This window comes from Natrix helvetica (assembly GCF_964273705.1).
Source record: "Natrix helvetica genome assembly, chromosome: 4".
Taxonomy (NCBI): Eukaryota; Metazoa; Chordata; class Lepidosauria; order Squamata; family Natricidae; genus Natrix; species Natrix helvetica.
In genome coordinates, this window is record NC_138550.1 from 147,001,260 (window position 1) to 147,014,495 (window position 13,236).

General features: G+C 41.7%; 1 protein-coding gene across 2 annotated transcripts in view; it reads right to left on the reverse strand.

Annotated features, from left to right (window-relative positions):
- Positions 1 to 13,236, reverse strand: part of LRP12 (LDL receptor related protein 12) — a 41,316-nt gene that overhangs the window by 4,341 nt on the left and 23,739 nt on the right. For both annotated transcript variants that reach the window (XM_081953022.1, XM_081953021.1), the window contains 4 exons: positions 5,306 to 5,441; positions 3,883 to 4,085; positions 1,327 to 2,425; positions 434 to 566 (listed from right to left, as the gene is read on the reverse strand). In XM_081953022.1, the coding sequence (XP_081809148.1) occupies positions 434 to 566; positions 1,327 to 2,425; positions 3,883 to 4,085; positions 5,306 to 5,441 (1,571 nt within the window). The remainder of the gene's footprint in view (positions 1 to 433; positions 567 to 1,326; positions 2,426 to 3,882; positions 4,086 to 5,305; positions 5,442 to 13,236) is intronic.

Genomic DNA, 13,236 nt, shown 5'->3' on the forward strand with positions numbered 1-13,236 from the left:
AAAAGGCAGGATGAAAGAGGTGCTGGGTTGGATCTAAACCAGTGGTTCTCAACCTGTGGGTCGGGACCCCTTTGGGGGTCGAACGACCCTTTCACAGGGGTCTCCTAAGACCATCGGAAAATACATATTTTTGAAAAAATAGGGAAAACATAAAATAATTTTATGGTTGGGGGTCACCACAACATGAGGAACTGTATTAAAGGGTCGTGGCATTAGGAAGGTTGAGACCCACTGATCTAAACAATCCAGTGTGTCAAAAATTATATATTTGGCAAATTATATATCTTCCTCTCTTTGAAGGAGAAGGGGTTCAGAAATGTGAAAATGTAAATAAATATAATTTGAGTCTAGAGAACTCTGTTGTAGTAAGGAGCTGAACGTAGTGCATGATTTTCCAGAGCAACTGATTTATAGTTACCATAGACGTTCTTACCTGATTTGGTGAACAAACTGGGAAATCTTCAACGGGTGGAATTAGTCCTTGTGCAATCAATTGTCCATAAGAAGGAGGGGCTTCTCTTCTCAATAACTCTGCCTCAACCCTTGATAGCTGTGTCTCAAATGACCTGTCCAAAAATGCAGAGATACTATATGGAGTCCAATTCACTTGTTTCATTGTATATATATAACAGCAACCACATTTTGTGTTATACAGTACCTTTGTGCTAATCTTAGATGACAACTGCCAAGGAAAAAGACCTTGGCAAATTATTTTGTGAAATAATTTCTCCAAAGGAAGAACTAACTTTGTGTAAGCATATCAACTTTTTAAAAAAAAAATTCATGTGTTTCAAGCAGTCACCTTTTAAAAAACTTTTTCTTTGACAAATAATGTGTAGAATTCATCAGTGACAAAAGCTATTCTGTGTACAGTCAGGTAGGCCTTGACTTACAACCACAATTGAGCCCAGAATTTCTGTCTTAAAGCAAGACAGCTTTAAGTGAGTTTTGTCCCATTCTATGACCCTTCTTGCCACAGTTGTTAAGTGAATCACTGCAGCCCTTAAGTTAGTCACACGGGTTATAAAATGAATCTGGCTTCCCCATTGACTTTGTTTGTCAGGTCACAAAAGGTGATCTATGACCTCAAGACATTGCAACCCTCATAAATATGAACCAGCTGCCAAGAATCCAAATTTTGATCACCTGACATGGGGATGCGGCAACGATCATTAGTGTGAAAAACAATCATAAGTCACTTTTTCTCTGCCATTGTAATTTTGCATGGACACTAAATGAATGGTTGTTAAATCAAGAGCTACCTGTATAATTTTTTCAGACAAAGAAAAACAAGCCAGCAGTTTGAGCTTTAAACAGGTTGCTTACCTTCGTTCAAACATTCTTAATGAATACAGTTTACAAGTACATCCCAACGCAATGACAAGAAGCAACCCACAGATTAGGCTTCCAATGACAGCAGCTGTAATTACTCTGGTGGGTACAATCACCGGACAGTTCTCTTCATCACTACCATCACCACAGTCATCTTGAGAATCACACACCCAGCTTTCAAACACACAGCGATTATTTTTGCAGTGGAAGTTCCCCGGCTGGCAAAAGAAGCAATTCTTTTCATCTGAACCATTGGGACAGTGATTCTGGTAGTTGCAGCGATCAGAGCGTGGGTAACAGACACCATTCCGGGAGCAGGGGAATTCTTCCTTCTGACACATGGTGCAGTTGGTTTCATCCCTTCCATTTGGGCAATGCCAGTAGCCATCGCAACGCTGCTGCTCAGTGTAACATCCCCAGTTTCCACCACAGGGAATTTCCCATGGCAGACAAAAACCGTCTACTTGATAGGTAGCATTAAACCCTCTTGCAGCATTTACTTTGTCAGCACAAAAATGCACTCTGATTTGACCAGAAGTTGAAACAACTGTAAGAGGTGCATGAGAGTCAAAAGCAGTTAAAACACGCAAGAGCTTGTGTGGATTTTCTTCTAGTCCATCGTATATTTTGACATAATCCCCATAACCAGTACCGTCAAGTTTAAAGTCAGTGAAATGCAAAATAACTTTGCGGTGATCTCCTGTATCTATCAGCCAAGTGCAATTGCTCCCTGGTGGATAAAAGTCTGGATAATTAGGAGAATTGAAAGTACCATAAAAATATTTTAGTAACTGCCCACAGCTTGGCATGCCACAGTCTATTTCATCTCCTAAGTCAAGACAGTCAAGATTTCCATCACATCTTGAAGATTCTGGAATGCAAGTGTAAACATTGAAACGTGAGAGACACTGGAACTGATTGTATGCACATGGCGGGAAGGGAGCAGCAGTTGGAGGACTAGCCTTGGGACAGATCTCTTCGTCAGAATTATCTCCACATTCATCCATGTCATTACACTTCCAAGATTCTGGAACACATTTCCCATTAGCACAGTGGAACTGGTTACAGTCGCAACGCAATTCGCTGGATTTCCCTGAAACCGATATATTTAAGAAACGTTTAATTATTTAACCACTTTATATCCCTACTACTTTCTAATTTTACATTAGCCTCATCTACCTGTGAGGTAAACTGTAGAAAAAGGAACTGGAGTATAAAGATCTGGTTTTTTCTCCCAGCTTACTCATATTTCTGTGGATATCTGAGGTTTGGAAGCCCAGCCTAAAATAACTAGGTTCGCTTAAACTCTTGCATGTATGATGGAACAAAATCAAGAATCAGAATCCTGACTCTCGGCCACATGGAGGGGTTAGAAACTAGCATTGACTGTCAACTTTACGAGGAACATCCAATCAAGAAACTGAATCTACATGAAGAGTAGAATTGCACTTCACTGAGGGTAAACTTTATTGAATAGAATCTAGCAAGTATGCATGCTGGGCTTTCTATGTCTTAAAAGCTCTACTCTTTCCCTCTACTGCTTAATGTATGCTTTAGCACTTGCTGCTTCCTAACAGCTTCTCCAAGGTGATGCTAAGGTTCTTTATACATTGAGAGGAAATCTTAAAATGAAAAATCATTTTTGTGTCTAAATGCTTTATTCCTGTTCATATGTGAACAGTCCTGTAACTTAATTTTGACATAATTAAGAGCCAGTTTGGTGTAATGGTTAATCAGACTAGAAACCAGGAAACAGTGACTTCTAGTCCTGTCTTAGACAAAAAGCTATCTTAAATTCCTTGGGTCAGTCATTCTCTCTCAGCCCTAAAAAGGAGGCAGTTGCAAATCATTTCTTAAACCTTGCCAATAAAATTGCAAGAACTACCTAATTGAGGCAGCCATCAAGAGTAAAAATTGACACAAAGGCACAAGAAATAAAATATCCATAATTAATAAAGCTTTCACTAATTAATAAAAAATGATTGGATTGTATTCTATCAACTTGAACAACTTGATAGTGTTTGCTACTGATATATAACATAAATTTATATTGTGTGTCACTTTGTCTGTTTCAGAATGGCAGTAAGTATTTTTCAGAGAATATTTTCACATTATTGCCAAGACTAGGAACTCTTCCTATGCTGTAGATCAACTATTAACATATTTAAGTAAATCAAATTGTCAATGCCTAACAATCCTCAAGTGTTTCTAAAATTAAAATATAAAAAATAATAATTACCTGTTAGCAGTTTTTTCACCTAAAACACTAGAAAAATTATAGGTTTCTATCATAAAGAATGTTTATGTATAGACTAAAGTCAATGACAATGAAATTCATTTAGTTTGGACTTAGCCATTCATGTATACTGAGCCATTTTTGTTTGTAAATCACAATTTACAAATTTGTATGTTGTGTGATTTGATAAACTCCAGTTAAACAAAATCACTTTTTTGAACCTAGTCATTACTTTCCACATGAAACTATACTGAGCCCACATTTTAAACAAATGTGTAACATATTGACCATACCATTTTAAAATTTAAACATACCCGCAAAATAAGTCAATCTGAAGCCCTTTCGTGATATGATATCATCTGAATGAAATCTGATCCAAACATGGTCTTGTGAGGAGATATATGGAGATGGAAGTGAGGATCCACAAACTCTGTAATTTTCCATATTTTTGTAGGTCCCTATTGTTAAGGAATCTGAACTGCATCGCCGTGATCCCTGAACATCAAAATCCTGAAAACTTGGGGGGGGGGGGGGGAAGGAATTTTGTTAATAATTACCATCATTATTTAACAAAAGGCAATTTCATACACATATATGATAAATTTCTGATATGAGTGTTTAACAAGACTTAAAGAAATATTAATAACATTATCATAAGATTCTGTATTTATTTTATTAAACTAATTTATATAGCTGCCCAATTCACATAAATGTGGCTTACAAAATTTAATAATTTACATATATTCTATTCAATAAGTTAATACATTTATCTTATTCAATCTTTTGCCTAATTTTTTTGAAGGGAAAGGGAAAACCTTTGAAAGATCTACCAGTTTTAAACTAAACTGTATGGTATAATACCTAAAAACTATCTGCATCCATGACTTTTTTGTCATAAAAATATGGGTTATTCTACTTCTCTGGTATAATTGAAAACAGAGCTTATGAGGGAAATTAACTGCTCAAAAAAGCAGGATATATCAGTCAGAATATTCCTTTCTCTCTTTTATCTATCCTAAGCAAGCAATCTGTATCTATGTCAGAGACTTGATAGTCTACTATTAAAAATCATAGCAAATTTTATATTTCTTCTTGTGCAAAAGGTAGATGAATTGGAAACAGTTTTCAATTTTGTTTCACTTTGGAAGTTTCGAAAACTTGTCACATCCCTTCTCAGCAAGTTAAAATGTATACAATGTTACAGTAAATAAGAACATCCAAGAATGGGGGGGGGGGGAATCTTCAGTATAATTAAGTATTTTTTTTGCCTAATTTTGTTGTTGTTTGTTCAAAAGATTTTGCTACTTTGTGGCAAGGAATCTTTGTGCCACAAAGATACTGCTTTCAAAGCAAAATTGTGATGGACGTGGAGAAAAACCATGGTTAGTGACCAGTTTTGCTTGATCTTTTTCAAAAAGTTGAACTCGTAAATATTTACTTCCTGCCTTAATAAACTATGCAACAGAATCCAATATGAAAAATTATGGGAAATGTTATGGGACTTCATTTTTTACTTTAGGATTCAACATACTATCTTAATAATGGAATGATTTGTATTGAAAGTCTAGTATAAGGATGTTTTCTTTTTTAATAATCAAGTGATACTGATAAATCTGAAGATGCATGCAATTAATCAAAATATCTGTAAAGCTCTTAATTTTCAGTAGAGAAGCATCTAACACAAACTTGTTTAATTTATACTTTTCACATTATATCCCTAAAATATAAATGACTTACCTTATTGTAATAATTTCTCCTGGATTTGCCTGGATATACCAGCTACAATTCAATCTAGCAGGATATTCAAGAGGCCAGCCTGGGCTTGTGATTATCCCACTTGGACCTTTAATTTGTTCTGGAATATCCCCACAACCTGAAAAAAAATATGTAGAGTTGATGTTACTAATCATAAAGTATTATTACATTCTGTTACTTAAGTTTAAGCGAAAGAACATTTGAAGCTGCACCCAATAACAGTCCTAGTACAGGGGTGTCAAACTCGATTTCATTGAGGGCCGCATTAAGGTTGTGTTTGACCTCCACAAGCTGGGGCGGGCGTGGTCAGGGTAGATATAGCTAGGGTGGGCTTCACCAGTTTGATGTCACTCGTGTCAGGGGTGTCTGTGGTGGCCCGGTCTGCCAGTGAAAAGGGGCTCCCGAGCTCCGTTTTTGGCTGCCACAGCCTCCTGGAACCCTCTGCCAGCAAAAATGGACCTGGGAGGGTGCATGCAGCAATTAATTCCTTCAAAAACAGAAATTTCCCAAATGTCATTCTCTCAACAGACCTTTAGTAATAAAAAAAAACCACTGAAAAAAACTCATGACAAGTCATTGTTTATTTTGTTTTTATCTTTTAACTGGTAAGTTAACTCTCATTTTGTAAAATCTCTAAATCTAATTCAGGCTACTTTCTTATGAAGCCCAATACGGCCAGAATATCAGACTAAGCTTTAGAAAGAACTTTTGGTAGAAAGATCCTTATGCCTCTTGTGGGCAACAGATGGAACGTGGTTGAATTTGTTAGCTTTCGGACGGGCTTCCTATAGGAAATATCACATGTAGGCTTGAGAAAACACCCTGAGAGAAGCTAATGGCAAATTGCAAGTCCATGAAATCATTAAGACCCTAAAGCAATAGAACCTTTAAAACCACCACTATGGTTTTTTTAGGACCAAAGTCCATCTAGGTTAGCAACAATCAGACATCTGAGCCTGCAGCTGCTAATTGAACTTAGCCAGGAATTTTGCCACTAAAATCTCCCTATCTGCCTTTAAGAGTAGGCATCGACTAGTGCCATGGAGATAGAAAAGAGAATGCTGAATCACTTCTGCCCATCTCCTTAGTGGGACAAACTGCTTTCTACAGCAAGCCCTGTCAATTGTAATGAATATTATTATGCACTACACAAATTAACTTCTCATGAGATGGGTGGCTAAAGAAATTTGGTAAATAAATAAAACATGGGACTAGGGATCTTGGGTAGAAAGAAATTTTAGAAACCCAGGAAAGAAACAAGGCAGGAAGAATTCTAAATACAAATGGATTCAGAGCTGGAATGTGGTCTGATTGGATTCTTATTCTGTACAAACAAATCAGACAGGTACCCTTTCAAATTTGCTAGCTCCCTGGGGGGGAAGGGGGGTTGTAACTCACAATCCCAAAATTACAATACAGGATTTGAAAGCAATAAAACTAATGGAGGGCACAATTGATTATAGTACTATCAAACACTGTGATACATTTGCAGTTCTTTAGTGTATACTGTTTTGCCCGCCTCATGCTTATGTTAGAAAGAAAAAGACCAAGGAAAAATATATTTCTGACTTTCTATTAATGGTTGTTCTTTATTTAAGATTGCCTTTCTACTGTTATTAAAATTAAACCCCAAAATATTTAAAGATTTAGTGTATACAGTCATTCCATTATTCCCAAATCCTGATTTCTATGGGATTTCAGATGGTTAATGCCTTTAGTGTATGTTTATTCAATTCTTATAGCTTATGAAGTAAGTCAGTATTATTATCTCCATATTATAGATGGTGAGTGTGTGTGTGAGGGGCGTGTGTGTTAGTGGCACAATGCTTATGTCAGAGGCATAAGACCCACTATAACAATTAAAATATAAGATTACAAAAAAAAAAAAAAAGTAAGAGCCCCATAAAATTAGAATAGATTAAATTCTGTAGAATCATGCTGATTTCCAGTCATACAATATTCCTGGCAATTTGAATGTTGTTTAGTGAATGCACACCGGGTACATTTAATTAATAAAATATAGTTTTGTTTTAAACTGGAAATACATGTTTGGTTTGAAAGAACTTTGATTCCATAACTTAAAACTATCAACCTATTCTTCAGTCAACCTTTCTCCAAAGCACCTGAAGACAGAAGAAGTAATGGATGGAAATTAATCAAGGAGAGAAGCAATCTAGAAGTAAGGAGAAATTTCCTGTCAGTTAGAACAATTAATCATTGGAACAACTTGCTTCCAGAAGTTGTGAATGTGCCAACACTGGAAGTTTTTAAGAAGATGTTGTGTTAAGTAAGTAAGCTCCCCGTTAGGAGAGCGAGTGTGCAGAGAAGCGTAATGAGAGTGGTATGCAAGAACATGCACAAAACAGCAAAGACTTTTCAGGCGCTCCGCTCCGCTGAGGAAACATCTCCGTTCCCAGCCGAGCTGGTGGAGCGCAGACAGGCGTCGTTGCTTCGCCAGGGCCGGGCAAAACTGTACTTCTGGTTTCAGCGCCGGAAGGGAGCGCGAGAGCCAGGTGGAGCACTGAAAGGGAGCGCGCAAGCCAGGTGGAGCGCTGAAAGGGAGCGCGCAAGCCAGGTGGAGCGCTGAAAGGGAGCGCGCAAGCCAGGTGGAGCGCTGAAAGGGAGCGCGAGAGCCAGGTGGAGCGCTGAAAGGGAGCGCGCAAGCCAGGTGGAGCGCTGAAAGGGAGCGCGCAAGCCAGGTGGAGCGCTGAAAGGGAGCGCGCAAGCCAGGTGGAGCGCTGAAAGGGAGCGCGCGCGATCCGGTGCGATCCGGGAGGAACCCACCACTGCTTCGAACACAGTCCAGTATCTAATAATCAGTTTAGCACACAAAGCAGCTAACAGTAGCAAAAACACAGTACCTCACAATACACCGATCAGCGTCTAACAAAACAGAGAGCTAACAGTCATTCTGGCTCCCTCTTATGGCTGATTGAGGTAACAGCAACCAATCACATTACAGCAGTACTTAAAGCGACAGTACTACCATCCTGGTTTATATACTGCTAACCCAACTGTTAGCTTACAGTCCTAACATGTTGGACAACCAATCTCTTGTATGAAATGATATTTGACTTCCTGCCTAAGCAGGTGGTTGGACTAGAAGAACTCCAAGGTTCCTTTCAACTCGGTCATTCTGTTTTGAAGAGATTTGGCTGAATGAATAATTTCAATTAGCTGTAGATATTGAGACTGATTTTGAAGCAAAGAAAGCTAAGCTTTTATGTGTCAAAAATATACTTTTTTCTTAGCTTGCTCCTTATTTAGAAAAAGGTCAAAGTATAGAAGAAGTAGCTCCAGAATTGTTCCCTCTAGCTTTTAATCAGGGAATTTTATTAGGCATTTTTAATTCCAATTGCAGGTATGCAAGAAATACAAAATATCTTTTGTTTTGAGAACAAAATAACCTGACTTTAAATCTTTTTGTTGGAACTTTCTGAGTACAAAACTCAAAAATGGTTCCATGTTCTGATAAAACCAAAAGTGAAATAGTTCATCAGTGGAGGCCATAGGAAGCAGTGAGAACTTGAACAAGCCCATAGTTTCCTTCTTTTGCACCTTAACTGCTACCTATCTAATTTGTCTAAAACCAGATAAGATGTATTTTATTGTTTCCTATGTTTGCCATGCCAGAGTATTCTCTGTTTACAAAAGTAAAAGAGGTTTGAAAAATGATTATAGTTCCTTGAAATTCAATTACTCATCTTACAGTGTTCCATTTTATTATGGTGAATCTCGACTACCCAAAACATTGTTCAATTAACTTACTTAGAAAATTATTTGCATATATTTATATATTTAAAATCTTATAAAGTTGCTTGAGGTCAGGCAACATATGGTTTATAAATTATTATTACTATTACTATTACTATTATTATTAGTAGTAGTAGTAGTAGTAGCAGTAGTAGTAGCAGTAGTATCATCATTATTATCATCATCAAAATTTCAATGTAGAAAGTTTGTGATTCAAGGACAAATCACACATCAGCCCTTTTCCAGCACTATTCACTCTGTTTCCTCTTGAAGGTTTATGTTACATCTTCCTGCTGATGTCTGGGGAACCATGTCCTTGCAGAATTGTTTTTGCTTTATCCTCATATTTATGCTTTCTATTAAAAACACTTGGAATGAGGACCCAGATTGTTGGGGGCAATATGCTGACTCTGTAAACCGCTTACTGAAGGCTGTAAAAGCACTGCAAAGTGGTATATAAGTTTAAGTGCTATTGCTACAACTGAAGGGTTATTTTTTAAAGTGTGTGATTATTTCACTTCGTATATATAAGAAAGGGTGTTGGTACTTACCTGATACGCCTCTTCTCATGAGGGGGAGGAGTATCCAGGATGGGTTTGACCTTGTCCTTTCATTGATTGGACTGAATCAGATAAGCTCTTTGGGTCACGCCCTGGTCACCAGGTCCCACCCAGTTATCGGCAAAGAACTCTATCCGACTCGTTGGACCATTCACTCCAGAAATCATCTCAGTTTCAACTTTTATTTATTTATTAACTTTTTTTCAACAGAATAGTTCAACAAACAATCATAATGCTATAGGTACATAATTATATCAGGGAGGGGCTGGATACTCCTCCCCCACCATGAGAAGAGGCATATCAGGTAAGTACCAACGTCCTCTCTCCATAGTGAGGGGGAGGAGTATCCAGGATGGGATGTACCAAAGCCTGCACGTTCCTAGGGAGGGTTACACATGTAGAGTATATGCTCCAACTTATGCCTGGTGAGGCGCTCCTCCCGGCCTGTGCACTGCTTGCCACACCCTACGTCCGAACGAGGCTTCTGCGGAGGCAAAGGAGTCTAGCTTGTAGTTCCTTACAAATGGTGAGGGGGAGGCCCATGTAGCTGCCCTACAGATCTCCAACAGCGAGGTCTGCATGGCCCAAGCTGCCGATGTGGCCGCGCTTCATGGAGAATGCACTGTGATGGGTCCCGGTGTTTGCAGACCCCGTGCCTGGTAGGCGGTAGCAATGCAGGTTCTTAACCACCTGCCTATAGGGGTGGCTGTCACCTTGCTCCCCAGGGACCCGGGATGGAAGGAGACAAACAGGGCTTCCGATTTCCTGTTTGGCCGGGTCCTCCTGAGGTAGATCCTTAGAGTCCTTCTCACCTCCAAGATGTGCCACTTCCTCTCTAATGGGTGGGAAGGTTCCGGGCAGAAATTAGGCAATATCAGCTCCTGCGCGCGATGGAAGCAAGAGCACACCTTGGGTATGAAGGAGGGATACAACCGTAGCACCACCCTGTCCTGGTGGAACACACAGAGATCTTCCCTTGTGGACAGCGCCTGTAGTTTGGATATTCTTCTGGCGGAGGTGATGGCTACCAGGAATGCTACCTTAAGGATCAAGAACTTAAGCGAGACTGTCCGTAATGGCTCAAAGGGGGGTGTCAAAGCGTCCAACACCCTGTGTAAATGCCAGGAAGGGTATCTGTGAACCGTGGGTGGTTTAAGGTTGGAGGCCCCCTTGAGGCTACCACCTGACCATGGGGTGATGAGTTAGTCTGAGACCTCCCACACAGGAGTACCGAAGAAATGGCCGAGACCTGTCTCCTAATGGTATTGGGAGCCAGCCCTCTGTCCAGACCCGCCTGAAGGAAATCCAGAACTTGTGGAACAGTGGCTCAAACTGGATCGTCACCCCTGGAGATGCACCATGAAGAGAAAGCCCACTACGTAGCACCATAGATGCGCTCCGTGGAGGGTCTACGAGCTGCCTGGATAGTCTGAACAACCTTGGGGGAGAATTGGTCTTCCCTCAGGATACTTTGCTCAAGCGCCAAGCGGTCAACTGGAAGCACTGAGGTTCCGGGTGTTCCAGTGACCCCTGGTTGAGGGAATTCCTCCCCTGGGGGATCCTCCAGGGCCTGTCCACCAAGAGGGATTGGAGGTCGGCAAACCAGGGCCTTCGTGGCCAATGTGGTGCATTCAGTACCACCTCCGCCCCCCCCATAGCATTTTTTGTATGACCCTGGGGATCAGGAGCAAGGGTGGATAGGCATAAAGGAGCCCCCAAGGCCAAGGGCAGCGGAGAGCATCTATCCGCCCCCTCCATGTCTGGTACCTGGAGTAAAACCTCGGGAGCTGAGCATTGAGAGGAGTGGCGAATAGATCGACCTCCAGGCGTCCGAAGTGCTCTACTAGCTCCTTGAAGATTGCTGGTTGCAGCTGCCATTCCGAATTGTCCACCTCGGTCCGGCTGAGCCAGTTGGCTCTGATGTTGTCCACCCCTGCTATATGTTCTGCAGTCAGTGAAAGAAGATGCCTTTCGGCCCAATGCCTCAGTCTTTTGGCCTCCTGCATGAGGGACTTCAATTTGGTCCCCCCCCCTGTCTGTTTATGTGCGCCTTGGTGCTGATGTTGTCCATGAGGACTAGGATATGATTGCCCCTGACAGAGTGACAAAACTGTAGTAAGGCTCGGTGGACTGCCCTGAGATCCAACCAGTTTATGTTGGATCGCGTTGGTTGATGATCTCTGGAGGGCCAGAGATAGGGGTTGTTCCTCTATCCTGGTCCTATTAGATCTCTCGGCGGCGTTCGATATCATCGACCATGGTATCCTGTTGCACCGGCTAGAGGGGCTGGGAGTCAGGGGCACCGTTTTACGGTGGTTTGGCTCCTACCTCTCTGGCCGGACGCAACGTGTGTTGGCAGGGGAGCAGAGATCGACCCGGAGCCCCCTCACATGTGGGGTGCCACAGGGGTCGGTGCTCTCGCCTCTCCTGTTCAACACATACATGAAACCGCTGGGCGAGATCATCCGTGGTTTTGGGGTGGGATATCATCTGTATGCTGATGATACTCAGCTATACATTTCCACCCCGAACCACCCCAACGAGGCCGTTGAAATGATGTCCCGGTGTTTGGAGGCTGTACGGGTCTGGATGGATGGCAACCAACTAAAACTCAACCCTTCCAAGACGGAGTGGCTGTGGCTTCCGGCCTCCCGGTTCAACCAGTTGCTTCCATCTCTGGCCATTGGGGGCGAGCAACTGGCCCCCATGGAACGGGTGTGCAATTTGGGCGTCCTCCTGGATGCCCGGCTGTCCATGGATGACCATGTAACAGCCGTGGCAAGGGGGGCGTCCCATCAGGTTCGCCTGATGCGCCAATTGCGCCCCTTATTGGACCGGGATGCCCTACGCACAGTCACCCATGCGCTAGTGACGTCTCGCCTGGACTACTGCAATGCTCTCTACATGGGGCTTCCCCTGAGATGCACTCGGAGACTGCAGTTGGTCCAGAACGCGGCCGCGCGGGTGATTATGGGGAGGACTAGATACTCCCCTGTAACACCTCTCCTGCGCGAGCTGCACTGGCTTCCTGTAGTCTACCGAGTGCGTTTCAAGGTTTTGATTATGATCTTTAAAGCGCTTCATGGCACAGGACCTAGTTACATGCAGGATCGCATCCTGCCCCATACATCCCTACGACCAATCCGCTCACACAGAGAGGGACTTCTTCGGGTGCCGTCCGCTAAACAGTGTCGGGGGGCGACACCCAGGAGCAGAGCCTTCTCTGTGATGGGCCCAGCCCTGTGGAATGACCTCCCCCGTGACATCAGGATTATTTCCGATCTCCGCTCCTTCCGTGTACAGCTGAAGACCCACCTCTTTCAATTATCTGGCCTGGCTCAACCGTAAATTTTTTCTTATTCCTCCTGACAGTCCATTCAAATTTTTTAAATTTTTAAATTGTGTTATTACTAATGGGGTATTTTAATGGTGATTTTTAACTGTCTAAATGTGATGTAATTTGTTACCTCCTCCGTGCATGTATGTCTTTGTATATGTGTATGTTTATGTGTTTGTACATATGTTTTATGTTTTATATGTTTTATTGTACGCCGTCCCGAGTCCTGTCTGGAAAGGGAGTGGCTAATAAATTCAAAATAA